Here is a 14,417-nt window from a genome sequence, read left to right on the forward strand (position 1 = left end):
TCTGGGTTCAGGAATATATTACGTTGAGTTTTATGTAATTGACCTTTTCGTAGGACAAGAATGATCGAGAATTGGCACTTTCATATGGTTCAGCCTAATATGTGGAGACTAGTAATATTGAGATATGACAGTTTTCTTCAGAAATATAACAAAATTATACTAACTAGTACTAAAGGGTCAGAGACCATCCATATTCATGTCTTTCGAATGGGAAAGAAATCCTCATCTATTTTAGTGTAGAGATATCATCAGGCAACTTTCTTTATGACGGGACTGGACAGGGCATAGATTATGTGATCTTTAAGATCCCTTTCAGTCCTTCTCTATAGATTTGTGTAGTTTCACAACTCTTTACAATATGCTCAGGAATAGGACACCAATGTTAACGAAAGAAAAGGACACTCTACAGCCTGTCCCAGGTGGTAGAATTATGCCCTAACTGTTAGGAGCCCTGGAAGACCGAGACAGTGGAAGGTAGTCCTGAGTTATGCTGTGGATCGTTTATTCCCAAAGGTCACGACTTTCAAAGTTCTATTATTTCTTAGGTCTTCATGGAAGTTCTGGGAAATTAACTGGATCTACTTCTAGTCTAAATAAACTCAGTGTTCAGAGTTCAGGAAATCGCAGATCTCAGTCATCTTCCTTGCTGGATATGGGAAACATGTCTGCCTCTGATCTCGATGTGGCCGACAGAACCAAATTTGATAAGGTAAATAAAACAACAGGTACTTCTTAAACATTAATATTAATTTTCTAACAGCAGTTCGTTATTGTTTTAAGTGTGTTCAAAGATTCATTCTCTCTCAATTAACCATGTGTTACTTTTCCAATTCTGAACCTAAAAAAAATACTTAAATGGCAAGTAAAGTGTGACTTATCAATTAAATGGCATTATAGCTTTATTAAAATTTGTAGAAATCATAAAATACTTGTATCTCAAATCTGAGTTCTTTAAGTAGCTACAAAGTAAAGAGGAAATAACAGCTTTTATGAAGCTAAACTGTTCTCTGCAATGCATTAAATAAGCTTAAAAAGTTTGTCTCTGTGTTCCTCTTTCCAGATTTCAAGTGAATAAATGTTGTGAGTTTTATTTTAGGTGTGTTCTGGCCCTGGTATGCCTTGATAATACTGCTTCGTCCTGTCAATCTTGGAAGAGTTTGTTTTGGGGATTCTATTGTGATTATGGATACAGCATCCATGGTCCCTGCATAAAAGTGAATTAAATGTGAAATGTTGTTTTAAGTATTTGGTGCAGTTCTTTCATTTCAGTTTTCTTCAGATCTTTGAACAGGTACTAAGTGAACTGGAGCCACTGTGTCTAGCAGAACAGGACTTCATAAGTAAATTTTTCAAACTACAGCAACATCAAAGTATGCCTGGAACTATGGTACGCCTCACATTTATTTATTGGTTAATATTTATGATCTGTGGCATCATTAGCCTGATTAATATGTTGTCACAATTTCAATATCAGAACAGAAAATGAAAGAATTCATAATGTAAGGACTTTTAAAGTAATTTTGTCATACCACAAGGTAATAAAAACAGTGATAGTTAGAATTTGGGCATCTAATTTAATATTCCAGACTGTCTCAGGCCTAAACATTCTCTAAATTACTGAGGGGGGGACATGTCTGAATTTACTTTGCAAAAAAAAAAAAAATATATGATTTAGAAAGCAATTTTAGCATTATTTTAGTAGTCATCAAGAAAAAATATAATTTTCCAAAAAAAGATCTTTGATGTTTGACTGTATATGCTATGGTCCAGCAAAAAGAAAAGGGAATAAAAAAGAGAAGGAAGGAAGGATGAGGACTCAAATCTTTCCATGGTTTTGTTAAGAACTAGCTGAGACCTTAGACCAATTATTTAATTCCCAGTTTCTTAATCTGTTCAGTGGATTTAGAAATGCTTATTCAGCATTCCTCTCGTGTGGTGAAAATATAAGAAAATAAAATGAGAGATTTGCAGCAATATTTTGAAGGACTTAAAAAGACCAACTCAAAAAAGTGATTTTAAAATTTAAGGTCATCTTTAAAAAGAGAACCAACGTATAAAAAACAGTCATAAAATAAATGAGAAAATTACCTCAAATGGTTGAGGACTTGTTGTAGATGGTGGTGGTAGTAAATTTTCTTACTTCGTGGCTTCTGTAAGAATTTGTGACAGCATTTTTTAAATGGCAAAGTTTTATGAGCATGATTACTGAGATTTCTTTAATTTTTAAAATTCTTTATTGAAAGTTGTTTCTCGGTATTTTCTGTTTTTTGTTGAGCTGCCCTCCCATTCCCACTCCCCCCCCCCCAGCCTCCTATACTTTCTCTCTCCCCACTTTCCCCTCATGTGCACACATACAAACACAGCTTCTCACCCCACAATAATTCTCTGATAAAATCTAAGAACAAAGCATTTCATTCTTACAGAGCATACTAAATTATATAATTTTATCGGTAATACTACCTTTAAAAATCATTATTTTTTCATAATGTATTCTAGGAATTTTAAGACTGAGCAGGCTTCTGCTATATAAGTTAGTCAAATTGTTGGTCTTTTATTATGTAAAGTACCTGAATAATTTTTACAGACTGAAGCAGACGACCTAGATGGAGGAACATTATCACGGCCACATAATTCTGGCACACCACTGCCCGTTTCATCTGAGTATGTGTTTGTTACTATCTATTATTTATTTTGGGAAAAAAATAAACTTTACATTGAGCATAGAGGAGTACAGCTCAGTGAGTCCAGATGGCTCTCAAAGCACCGACGTGTACGCCCAGTGTCCTGCTGAACAGCTCACTGAATTAAAATAGGTACTGTTGTGCGACTCTGCAGTTCCTTGCTCTAGTCTTCACAAAAAATGTAATCAATTTTGAGGTTTGCTGGTGGGAAGTAGCATTTGAATTGCCATGTATTTCTCGGAAATCACAAAGCACATTTCAGGATCCAGCTTTACAAATGAGAAAGTTAGAGTGATAAAATTTAACTTCAGAAAATATGCTTATATGGGAAACCAGTGTATAATAATTAGTTCATCATATTTGGACATTTTATTAGTGGAAATATCATATGTTACTCATTTTGTGTATACCCAGTGGATTAAAGTTAAAGATGAATACACCTGAAGCTTGTAATAACTATATTTTGTATGTTTTCTGAACAGGAAGGATATGATCCGCCAAATGATGACTAAAATATTTCGCTGCATTGAGCCAGAATTGAACAACCTAATTGCATTAGGAGACAAAATTGATAGCTTTAATTCCCTTTATATGCTAGTCAAAATGAGTCATCATGTGTGGACTGCACAAAATGTGGACCCTGCTTCTTTTCTGAGTACTACATTGGGAAATGTTTTGGTGACTATCAAAAGGAACTTTGACAAATGCATTGTAAGTTTAAAAAAATTTAAAAAGAAACCTTAGAATTCTAATCATTGCAAAAAATAGGTAAATGTGTTTAAATCAAGAGATTTCCAGCTTTGCCTTGGGGCATCTACTGTTCTCATCTCCGAAAGCCTTGAAACATGGTGTTGGCTACAATATATGTGAACAGAGGTGGTTGGATACTATGCGAGTTAGCTTCCCTTCTACATTGTGAATCTTGATAAGTTCTGGAGTAGGTGGCATAGCAACGGTAGCTGCTCAAGAGATCCACTAGGTGACTCTCAGTTAACTAATTAGTGACCATAGATTTAATGAAACAATTGAAACTATTGCTTGGATTTATTTTTGTTCTTTTAATACACTCTAATGAGAAAATTCATAATTGGATTATTTTAACTTTAAACTATTTAAGTTTATTTTATGTGTAATAACTTTAATTAATAATACTGCTTTATTTTAAGAATTGTTCTTACAATAACTTGCAGCAGTCATCATTTTCCTCCTTGTCATAGTAAAAGAAAAATAATTAATAACTATAACTTTTATTTATATAACTTTATTAGGTTTTGGTAAGCTTGCAGGTATGAATTGGGCTGGGCCAGGTTCTAAAAACAGTTGTTTTGGTTGTTTATTTTTAATTAACGTACTTAGTATGTAACAGTGGATATGTATCATGAATATTATTTCTATTATGTAACCTTTAAGTTATATTTAGCTCTTGAATATCCATAGACTAATGGGAGATAAAAATATTAAGAGCAATTAAAATCCATATCATTTTTTATACTTTTTAAAAAATAAAACTTACCGAGTGTTTGAAAGTATAAAAGCAACCTATATCCACCATAGAAACTTAAATGTCACCTCAGTAGGCTTGTTAATCTCCCTTTCCTACCAAATGATTTCACTTGGTATTTGAAATACTGTGAAATTTGACAATTTAAGAGTTATCTTTTTCCCTCCCCCACCTTCACCAGAGGTGATGAAAAATCTGGAAGGTCTGATTGCAAGCTTATAGCCAAAAGAAAAAGGAAGAGGTACCAAAGGCTAAGATGAATCCCACGTGACATAGCTGAAACACTGAATCATGAGGACACTGCACATTACCACAATATAAAGGCTTTGTTGCTTTTATCAGTAAAATATAACTTTATATAATACCTCTCAACCCAGTAGAATGTAATTGTTAAAAGCATAGGGTATAGTGTCAGGTAGATGTAGACATAGGTTCAGATTAAGTACTTAGCACATTGTCTGGCACAAAATAAGAGCTTACTAACTGATAGCTCATAATGGTGGTGGTGGTGGCGGCGGTGGTGATAGTAATAGTAGTAGTAATTAATGATAGTTAATTAAAGAATGTTCATGTTACTCTCAAGACAGGGCAGTGGAGAAACAAAGTAAAATTAACCTAGATAGACAAAGGTATAAACTCATATTTCCTTGTAAATTGTATGTATTCCTATGGATCTACCTTTTGTCGCTAAAGGGAAGGATGGTCTCTTCTGCTACCTGTCGTCGCTGTCTCTTATTTTAACTCACGTCTTCTCAGTGTCTGGTAGATTGTGTGTACTCAATAAGTGTTAAATGTTTTGGTATTTGGGACAAGATCAGGACCTAGGGCATACCTTGAAAAGTAGTGAATGGGTCTGTGTGTATTGACCCAAAAGTATGAATGTCAGATGGCTGCAGAAAATGAAAGAAAGAGATAGCACCTGAGTTTGATTCTCATCTGGTGGCCAAATCAGAAGTGTCTGATGTTCTTCAAGGAACAAGGTTAAAAAAGGTAGCCTAACCGAGCTAGAGCTAAAATTGGAAAGTAACTGACACATCAAGTACTACCAACCCAGACTCTGCAGTCCAGTATAGTATTTCTTAATTACGTTTAATTTGCTTTTCAGGATTCCTCACACTATAGGGAAGTGGATTTGTACTCTTAAACCTTTGAGAGTGATATGGTTTGGTGAAATTACCATGGACACAAGTAATATGGTGATATGTGGCAAGCCTCAAAGTTGTAGTTTTAAACACTGAATAACATCCGTGTCCTTTTGGTGATGGCAGTATGATTTGGCAAATCAGCTGGAAATTTACTTTTGTGAGATTTAGTTTATTGATGGCTCTTTTTCAAATGAGCCATTTACTTGTTACAAAGCCAGAGAAGATAACTATGTATCATTTGGAACATTTCCTATTCATGTTCAAGTATATTCAGGCTATAATTCTAGCCTTTGCATTTAAATGATGCAAAACAACAATCATCAAATAGTTTAATAACAATAGACCAGCATTCACAAATCAGTGCTTACTACCGGTATGTACCAGGCAATGGTCTAGCACTTTGCACACATATCTCATCTTGTCCTCACAACCTCTTCCTTCCCACATAAGGTAGATGCTCCGAGAGGCTATGTTACTTTCCCCAGTTCAACAGCTAAAAAGTGATGGAGATGACATTCATAACCCCCACAGTCAGGTTCCGGAGCATGCAATCTTACACTGCCCGCAATCTTACACTGCCCTCTCTCCTGCATCCAGTTTTCCTCCTCACAGTAACCAATGCTGATGAAGTAGAATAGTAGTAAAGATAATATAAAATGGTTGACAGTACTCACAAGGCTTTCTTATACTAATACCTGTAGCCTAAATAATTCCATTCTAATTCACATGTCATATGGTTTTCAGGTTATACCCCAAAAATCTCAACACAATGAAATTTTAGGTAGAAGTTGAAAATGATCCCACAGTATTTGGCAGTGTATCTCTTACTGCTAATAGATCTAAATCTCCTGAGAAGTACACAGAGCCATAATTGAATCCATGGATCTTTTTGAACCCAAATGTCTAGATTCTGTCTACATGACACATCCTTTTTGCACTTTGTCACTGTCATATACAAGCACTTTGCTGAACTAATTTAGAATAAGTAATGAACAGACTAGATACATGGAAGACAATACAACACAAATCCATAGTAGAAATGCCTATTCTCCCTCTCTGTTCTCACACCCCAAAATACAGAACTTGTCTATCCAAACATTTTAAGCTGGTGAGAATTGGAAATGGCTATGGTTCTCACATTTGGCTGTGTGGCCGCCAGTCAGAAGTGACCTGGAGAGAACCTGTGTGTGCTCTTATCAGCTGTGTCCCAAAATGGGCAATTGTCTTATACTTCTTTCATAAATGATAAAAATGTTTATTGGTTGTTTTTACTTTGAACAAAGACAAGGTTCACAGGCATTGTTTACATCTTGTTTAAAATAATTTGGAATGTATAGGAATAGTTTTTCTTAGTTATCCCTATTGTATTCATCTTTAATTAGTAAACATACAGAATATTCTAGGTACTAAATTCTAGCCTTCCTCTATGATATATACATTTGGTTGCAATTACATGTTGTTTTTAAGTTGCTTGGCTATTTCTCTCCCTCACTTTCTGCCTAACTTTAGAGTAATCAAATAAGGCAAATGGAAGAAGTAAAGATCTCAAAGAAGAGTAAAGTAGGAATTCTTCCATTTGTTGCTGAATTTGAAGAATTTGCTGGACTTGCAGAGTCAATCTTTAAAAATGCTGAGCGTCGTGGAGATCTAGATAAAGCATATACTAAACTTATCAGAGGAGTATTTGTTAATGGTAAGCTTTTGAATTTTTGGTTGGTTCTTTTTATTATTTCTTGTATCTTGGAAGTTGGGAGGCAGATATGTTTATTATTTTTCATATTCTAAAGCCTTTTTTAAGTGTTCTGAAATTAAAGTTTTCTTCAATTTGAAAAACAAGCAGTATATAAAACCCATTCATTATTCTCAGGAACCACTTATATTTTAGAGTTCATATGGGCTAATTACTATCCAAAATTGAATTCATTTTTTTAAACACAAAAAATGAGTTCCCAGATTACATTTGCATTTTAGCAGGAGTCTTCTGGAAATGATAGGCAGTGATGTCTGTCTAACCTTAAGCAAATCAATTCACTTCTTTAGGCCTCAGATTTTGTATCTGTCACATGAGGTAGATTAATGCTAAAATACTGTAATTCACTGTCTTCTTGTGTCAGATCCCACAATTAAGTTACAGAAACAGCATGGATGTGTCATTTAATTTGAAATAAATGATCTGATTGCATATATTCAGAAATTTTAAAAGCTAAAAAAATGACAGGAAGTGGAATCATCTCACCAATTACATGCGACATACTTTCAGTGGAAGCAGGTCTAGGGGATAGGTAAATTACATGATTGAATGTTTGTATGGTTAATATTTCTTTTAAAATTCAAACTAACTTTGCTTTTTCTGATTGTAATGTAATATATGCTTATTGCACAACCCCAAAAATTAGAAAACAGATTTTAAAAATCAGATAATTTGTAATCTCATCATGCAGATAACGTTTAATTATTATCCTTCCAAACTTTTCAATATGTCTCTTTCCCTCTTTAAATGTGCACATTGTATGTGTGTATTCTCTAATGTGAAATTTTTATCATACCTTACATGCCATTTTAGAACCTGCTAGACTGTAATCTGTCTTATCAATGAGTATAGATAGCCATAATCATTTTTAATGCATCATTATTTATTTACCAAATCTTCTATTAATAGGCATTTAGTTTGTTTCCAGTTTCTTGCATATATTTTTGTATAGTTGTCCAATAATTTTCTTAGGGCAAATTACTACAAATGGAATTACTGGGTCAAAAGGTTTGTGTATATCTCAAGGCTTTCGCCAAATTGCCATGCAGAGAGGTAACACCAGTTCAGTGCTATGAGCAGTTGGTGAAAATTTCTGTCACATCTGCACCAGTGCTGAAGATGGCTAGGTATTATCAATCTTTTTATTCTTTGTTAGCCTAATAGTCTGTAAATTTATTTTGCTATGGTATTTTGTATTATGCAAGAGTTTTCAAATTTTATGTCAAATTTATTTACCTTTCCCTTTATGACTTCTAAGTTTTGGGCCATTCGTAGAAAGGTTTTACTATCATAAAATTATTTTTTAATTAGCTTTATTTTTCCTTAGAACTTAATGATTGCATTTACTTATTTATTTGCTGTCTAAGTACTTGAGCAATTTAGAATTTGTTTGGCTGAAAGATGTGAAATAGGAATCCAAATTTAATGTATTCAAAAGGACCAGCTGGTTGTCCTAAAACATTGTGAATAATTCATCATTTTCCCCACTGATTGGAAAAACCACCTTTATTATGTACTAAGTTTCCATATATATGAGACTGTTTTAGAATGACTTTTTAAATTAAATTTAGGTGAATGTAAAGTCCAGAAATGTGCTTGTTTCTTCAATTTGAAAATGAAAAAGATCATGTAAATATTTTTATAGCTAAATATGGTCATGCTCATATCAGGATGTTATTATATTTTTTCTGTTTTGATTTAGTGGAGAAAGTAGCAAATGAAAGCCAGAAGACCCCTAGGGATGTAGTTATGATGGAAAACTTTCACCATATTTTTGCAACACTTTCTCGTTTGAAAATCTCATGTCTAGAAGCTGAAAAGAAAGAAGCCAAACAAAAATACACAGATCACCTTCAGTCTTACGTCATTTACTCTTTAGGGCAACCTCTAGAAAAACTAAATGTAAGTATATTTTCATTTAGTATATTTTCCCTGGTGTTGAACACAAATACATGTATTTATATACGAATAACACAACAGACATTTATCCTAAATTTGCTCACATATGATGCAGGACGATAAGAAAGGAGGAACTCAGTTACTAAAGCTGCCAGTGTGCCATGACACTGCTAAGTGCTCTGTATGCACTTTTTTGTTTACAAGTTCTTGTAAACAAAGATGGGGTAAGATAATAGCCCTGTTTTACAATGAAGAAACTGAAAGAGAACTGGCTTGAAGTTGTAACTGGCAAGTAGCAAAGCCAGGGGATGTACCCTGGATTAGGCTTTTCCATTATAGCCGACTCTCATTTCTTACTTCGTAAATAGCTAATCTTTATCCCTAGTTCAGAAGAAGATTTTGAAACTTTATCAAGATAAAAGAAAAATCGCAAATTGCTTTGTTTGTTGCCTTTTCCTTTCCTGACTTGTATCATTCCCTAGAGTAAATCTAGTCATTAAAATTAAGAAATGATGGTTTTAGAAAACTTTGCAACACAGGACAACAGTTCTTCTAATAATGTTGTTTCATTCAATATGGCTTTGTTATAACATTAATGAGATGCCAGGAACTTAACTGTTGTTTATGTGACTTAGACTATGGTAAAAATGGTTTTCATTAGGCATTGTTTCACTTAGTCACAGAACCTATCGACATTAAGTCTTACTGTAGATGCTTAAATGGACCCTTCTAACTGACCTTGTCCACAATGTGATTTGTCATCTTTTGTAAGTTTTTAACTTGAAATTAGAGTGAAATTAAAAATATGTACTTGTTGTCAGTAATTCAGAGAAATTATAAAAGACGTTTAATCAAATACAGAATCAATTCCTTATAAAACTTAAGGTCAGATATTCCTTTACGATTAAAGGTCTGTCTGACCCCTAAAGCTACATGATACTTAATTGTAACATCAGGCATTCCATTTGAAATTAAATTTAAAACAGAAGCATTGCTGGATCCTTTATTTAACATTGTTATGAAAGCTCTAGGCAATGTAATAAGACCTAAAACATAAATCAAAGACATAGGAAAGAGTCAGAATTATAATTATCTATATATAACATGCTGAAATTATTGGTCTCTGGAAAAGTATTAGGACGCAAAATAAATATATCCAAAAACAAATTATTTCCTGTGTGTAATAGTAACCAATTAAAAGTTTATATTGAAACAATTTTAAATCTCCAGAAATAGACTTGTCAAAAAATTATCAAAAAAATATAAGTTAATGAAGAATAAACAAATAATACTTGCTAAGAAACCTTTAAAGAAAAATAATGAGAGGGGATTTGGCTTGTCAGTATGATATCATTGTATAGTGCTCAAATAAAGGCATGCCAATCGTAAAACTGCATATTAAAAAAAAATAAACTGTTGACGGTTTCTATGGTGATGGAAGGAGAACTGACTCTGGGTGGTGAACACACAATGCAATATATAGATGATGTATTACAGAAATGTATACTTGAAACCTATATAATTTTACTAACCAATGTCACCCCAATAAATTTAAAAAAACCAAGACCCCCCCAAAAAAAATATATGTACACATATATACTTAAAAGACAACCTGAGAAGAATATTTGTAATAATATAGCCAGTACAGTCAGTACATTTAATACAAAAGATATTCTTTTAAAATCAATAGGAAAAGCGCTAATATCTTAATTTATAAATGTGCAAGGGTTCTGAATATACTACTAAACATACAAAAGCAGGTTAACTTCATTTGTAGCCAAAAAATTGTAAAATTAAACAACAAATAAACCTTTTACTCATTAAAATGGCAATGATTGTTTTTTAATTATGATAATGCTGATGATAGAATGTATGGTAAGATAGTAGTCTCATATACTCTTAACAGAAATATAAATTGATTGAACTCTTCTTGGAAGCAGTTTTTGTATATGAGGAATCCTCAGAATACTTACAAGTATATTCCTCAACTGAGGAATTGTAGTCTTAGAAATTTATGGTGAAAAGTAATCTGGATAAATACTTATGTACAAAAGATATTTATGGCAACTGTATTATAGTAGATTTTGTTTTAATCTGACTGGATTTTCCCAAGTGAAAAATATTAAATATCCAATACTGGAGGAATGAATAAATAAATTGTAGTTTAGTCATTGGATGGAATATAATGCAGCCATTAAAATGTATACTTCGGAGAAAAACATAAGATATTAAATGGAAAATACAACATACAAAATTATAATCTCATTTACATACTCACACATCAAAAGACTAGAAGGAAATCTGAAATGTTAACAGTAGATATCTCTGAGTAGTATAATAGGTGATTGTTATTTTTATCATGATTGTTATTTTATCCTTTATACTTTTACACATTATTTGGTTTTTACATAGTGAATATATACTATTTTATAATCAGATTTTTTTAAAAAATGTAAATGAAAATAAAAGCTGTTCTTAGCCATTATATCTTTTCATTTCCTTGAAGCATTTCTTTGAAGGTGTTGAAGCTCGTGTAGCACAGGGTATAAGAGAGGAGGAAGTAAGCTATCAACTTGCATTTAACAAACAAGAACTTCGTAAAGTTATTAAAGAGTATCCTGGAAAGGAAGTGAAGAAAGGTCTAGATAACCTCTATAAGAAGGTTGATAAACATTTATGCGAAGAGGAGAACTTACTTCAGGTATGCTTAGTTCTTTTAACTATCCTAGATTGCACATTCTTACATATATTGATTTTTCCCAAAATATTCCTCTAGAAATGCTACAGGCTTTCTAATTTTAGTGCAGGACGAAAGTTCCATAAAGTACAGACTAGATGAGTGAATTCTGAGGAAGAAAGGAATAATATTTATATAAGTTTATATGGCTCTTCCTCCTTATTTTGTATTTCTGTTTTATTGTTTTCAGGCATTAAGTTGCTTTTCTTTTGTTTGGGGATGGGTTTTGGGGGGTTGGAGTTAGAAATGGGTTCATAATCTGGATCCAAATTAAGCTGTATGACTTTGGGCAAATTAGTTAACCTCTTTGAGCCTCAATTTCCTTATTTGGAAAGTGGAAATAATACCTCTCTGGTGCAGTAGACACTACTATTGTCATTGCTGTGTTATAGATGAGACAAATCAAACCTTATAGAGGAGGAGTAGTAAGACCAAGAACCCATAGTTAATGGATGGTAGAGCCAGATTTAAACCCCAGATTGAGCCATTATTCTTTATAAACCTTTATATATGAAAAGGCCCAGAGATAAGTGAGAATAATTCTGATTCCAGCATCATCAAAGCCTTTGTGTTGAATGTTACATTTGTGTTAGCCTCTGAAAGTCAGATAGTAATTTAACAGATAAAATGGGAGGCGTAGTATTCCAGGTGGAAGAAATACCATTAAAAGATAAAAAGCAAAAATGTAATACTGTTTAGTCTTAAATTGACAGGAATTTTGGATTTGTTAGATTTAGGGTTTACTAGGAAAAATCCTGGAAAAAGACATTCCCTCAACTGTCAGGTAGGCATGATGATCATAATACCCTCCCTCACCAGGTTGTCATGAGACTTAAGTAGGATAATGTATACACAGAGCACTTTGTACTGTGCTGATACAGAGAACGTGTCAATAAATGCCACCCGTTATTATTAGCTAATATGTTAGTGTATGTATCAGATTTTGTCTTAATGGTTGTCTACATATTAATTTCCCCTGCGAGATTATAAATTCCTTGGATTACAGATAATCCATCTGTCTCATCTTGGTGTCTACCATGGCATCAAGCAGTGTTTTCCATCATCAATTTTAGGTGAAGAAATTTTTAAAATTTCATTTGAAATAAAATTTAAGCATTAACTATTCCATTTCATTTAATCAGTAGTCTTAATTCCATGCATGATTGTGCATTTTCACATCTGTGTTGGATATTGTAGTAGATACAATAATAGCTAAAATGTAGTAATGCTTACTGTGTCACATACTGTTCTATGTACTTTACATACATTCACTCATTTAATCCTCACAAGAAACTTATGAGGAAGGTATTATTACCCTAGTTTATAGATGAGGAACTTGAGGTATGGAGTGGTGATGTAACATACTTGAGGTTACATATCTTATAAATAGGAACTAGGGTGCATGTTTTTAACTCTTAACACTCTGCTAAAGTCTTAGAATATGTCTTGATATTATTTCTACATACTTGATTATGTATCATTTCCATTCATGGTTTAATGACTTTTATTTTCATTTGTATAATAGGTGGTGTGGCACTCTATGCAAGATGAATTTATACGCCAATACAAGCACTTTGAAGGTTTGATAGCTCGCTGTTATCCTGGATCTGGTGTTACAATGGAATTCACTATTCAGGACATTCTTGATTATTGCTCTAGCATTGCACAGTCCCACTAAACCTTAGGAAAGAAAAGGTAAATGAAAAAAGCACTCCAAGTCTACCAGACACTATTCAAAAATATCAGCAACTGTTTTGAGAACCCAAACTTGAAATTTTATGCAGTATTAAATGTCAGATAAATGGATAACACCATGCTACAAACACTCAAGAGCAAAAGTACCAACTTATGCAGTAGCAGTTTTATTTGACCAGTAGGTTGTGTACTAACTTAAAGCATTTATCTCATCATAAAATATCTTTAGCATTTTTCTGTGACTGAACAGGAAATTTTCCTTTATTGCCTAGCTTCTTGTATTTGTGAGTGGTTATTCTCTGAGTAATGCATTAGGAGTTTGTCAGCTTCATGTAACTACTAAAATATTGTACAGAATTTTCCCCCCCTGCCTAGCTAATGTGTATATGAATGAGGGATCTTGTGATCAGTTGTAAACTTGGATTTTAGGATTATGTGACTGTGTAGCAATGATTCTGAAATAAAGAAATTTTCAAAAAAGTCGAAATTTGGTATTCTTAGATCTGTTATATGCTTAACAGATCAATACACAAAGACAGCACACGAGGTTCTTATAAAATCAATACACAAAAATTAACTACATGTCCATTTACTATAAAATACTTAAAAGTGTCATAAGATAATGAGAAAAATAAAGTCATTTGTAATAGTATAAAATATCTAGCATTAGGACTAAATCTAATAAAATGTGCTATGGACTGAATGGTGTCCCCCTTGAAATTCATATGCGGAACCCACCCTCCCCTCCATGTGACTGTATTAGAGATAGGGTGACTAGGTTAAATGAGGTCATAAGAATAGAGCCCTGATCCAATACAACTGGTGCCCTTATGACATTTGAGAATACAGGAAGAAGGCAGCCATATACAAGCCAGGAAGAGAGTTCTCACCAGAACCCAGGATGCTGGCACCCTAATCGTGGACTTCTAGGCTCCAAAATTGAGAAAATAGGCTTCTGTTGTTTAAGGCACTTAGTCTATGGCATTTTATTCTGGCAGCCTGAGCTGAC

At 33.2% G+C, this 14,417-nt stretch overlaps 1 protein-coding gene across 14 annotated transcripts in view; it reads left to right on the forward strand.

Moving 5' to 3' along the window:
* Positions 1-13,895, forward strand: part of EXOC1 (exocyst complex component 1) — a 50,227-nt gene extending 36,332 nt beyond the window's left edge. For all 14 annotated transcript variants that reach the window (XM_019740157.3, XM_074324520.2, XM_074324521.2 and 11 more), the window contains 8 exons: positions 546-709; positions 1,280-1,387; positions 2,585-2,661; positions 3,164-3,392; positions 6,837-7,020; positions 8,780-8,979; positions 11,483-11,677; positions 13,239-13,895. In XM_019740157.3, coding sequence (XP_019595716.1) covers positions 546-709; positions 1,280-1,387; positions 2,585-2,661; positions 3,164-3,392; positions 6,837-7,020; positions 8,780-8,979; positions 11,483-11,677; positions 13,239-13,391 — 1,310 coding nt within the window. In that variant the 3' untranslated portion in view covers positions 13,392-13,895. The remainder of the gene's footprint in view (positions 1-545; positions 710-1,279; positions 1,388-2,584; positions 2,662-3,163; positions 3,393-6,836; positions 7,021-8,779; positions 8,980-11,482; positions 11,678-13,238) is intronic.
* The last annotated feature ends 522 nt before the right edge of the window (positions 13,896-14,417 follow it).

This window comes from Rhinolophus sinicus, chromosome 1, assembly GCF_057876585.1.
Source record: "Rhinolophus sinicus isolate RSI-liver-muscle chromosome 1, RSI-T2T, whole genome shotgun sequence".
NCBI lineage: Eukaryota > Metazoa > Chordata > Mammalia > Chiroptera > Rhinolophidae > Rhinolophus > Rhinolophus sinicus.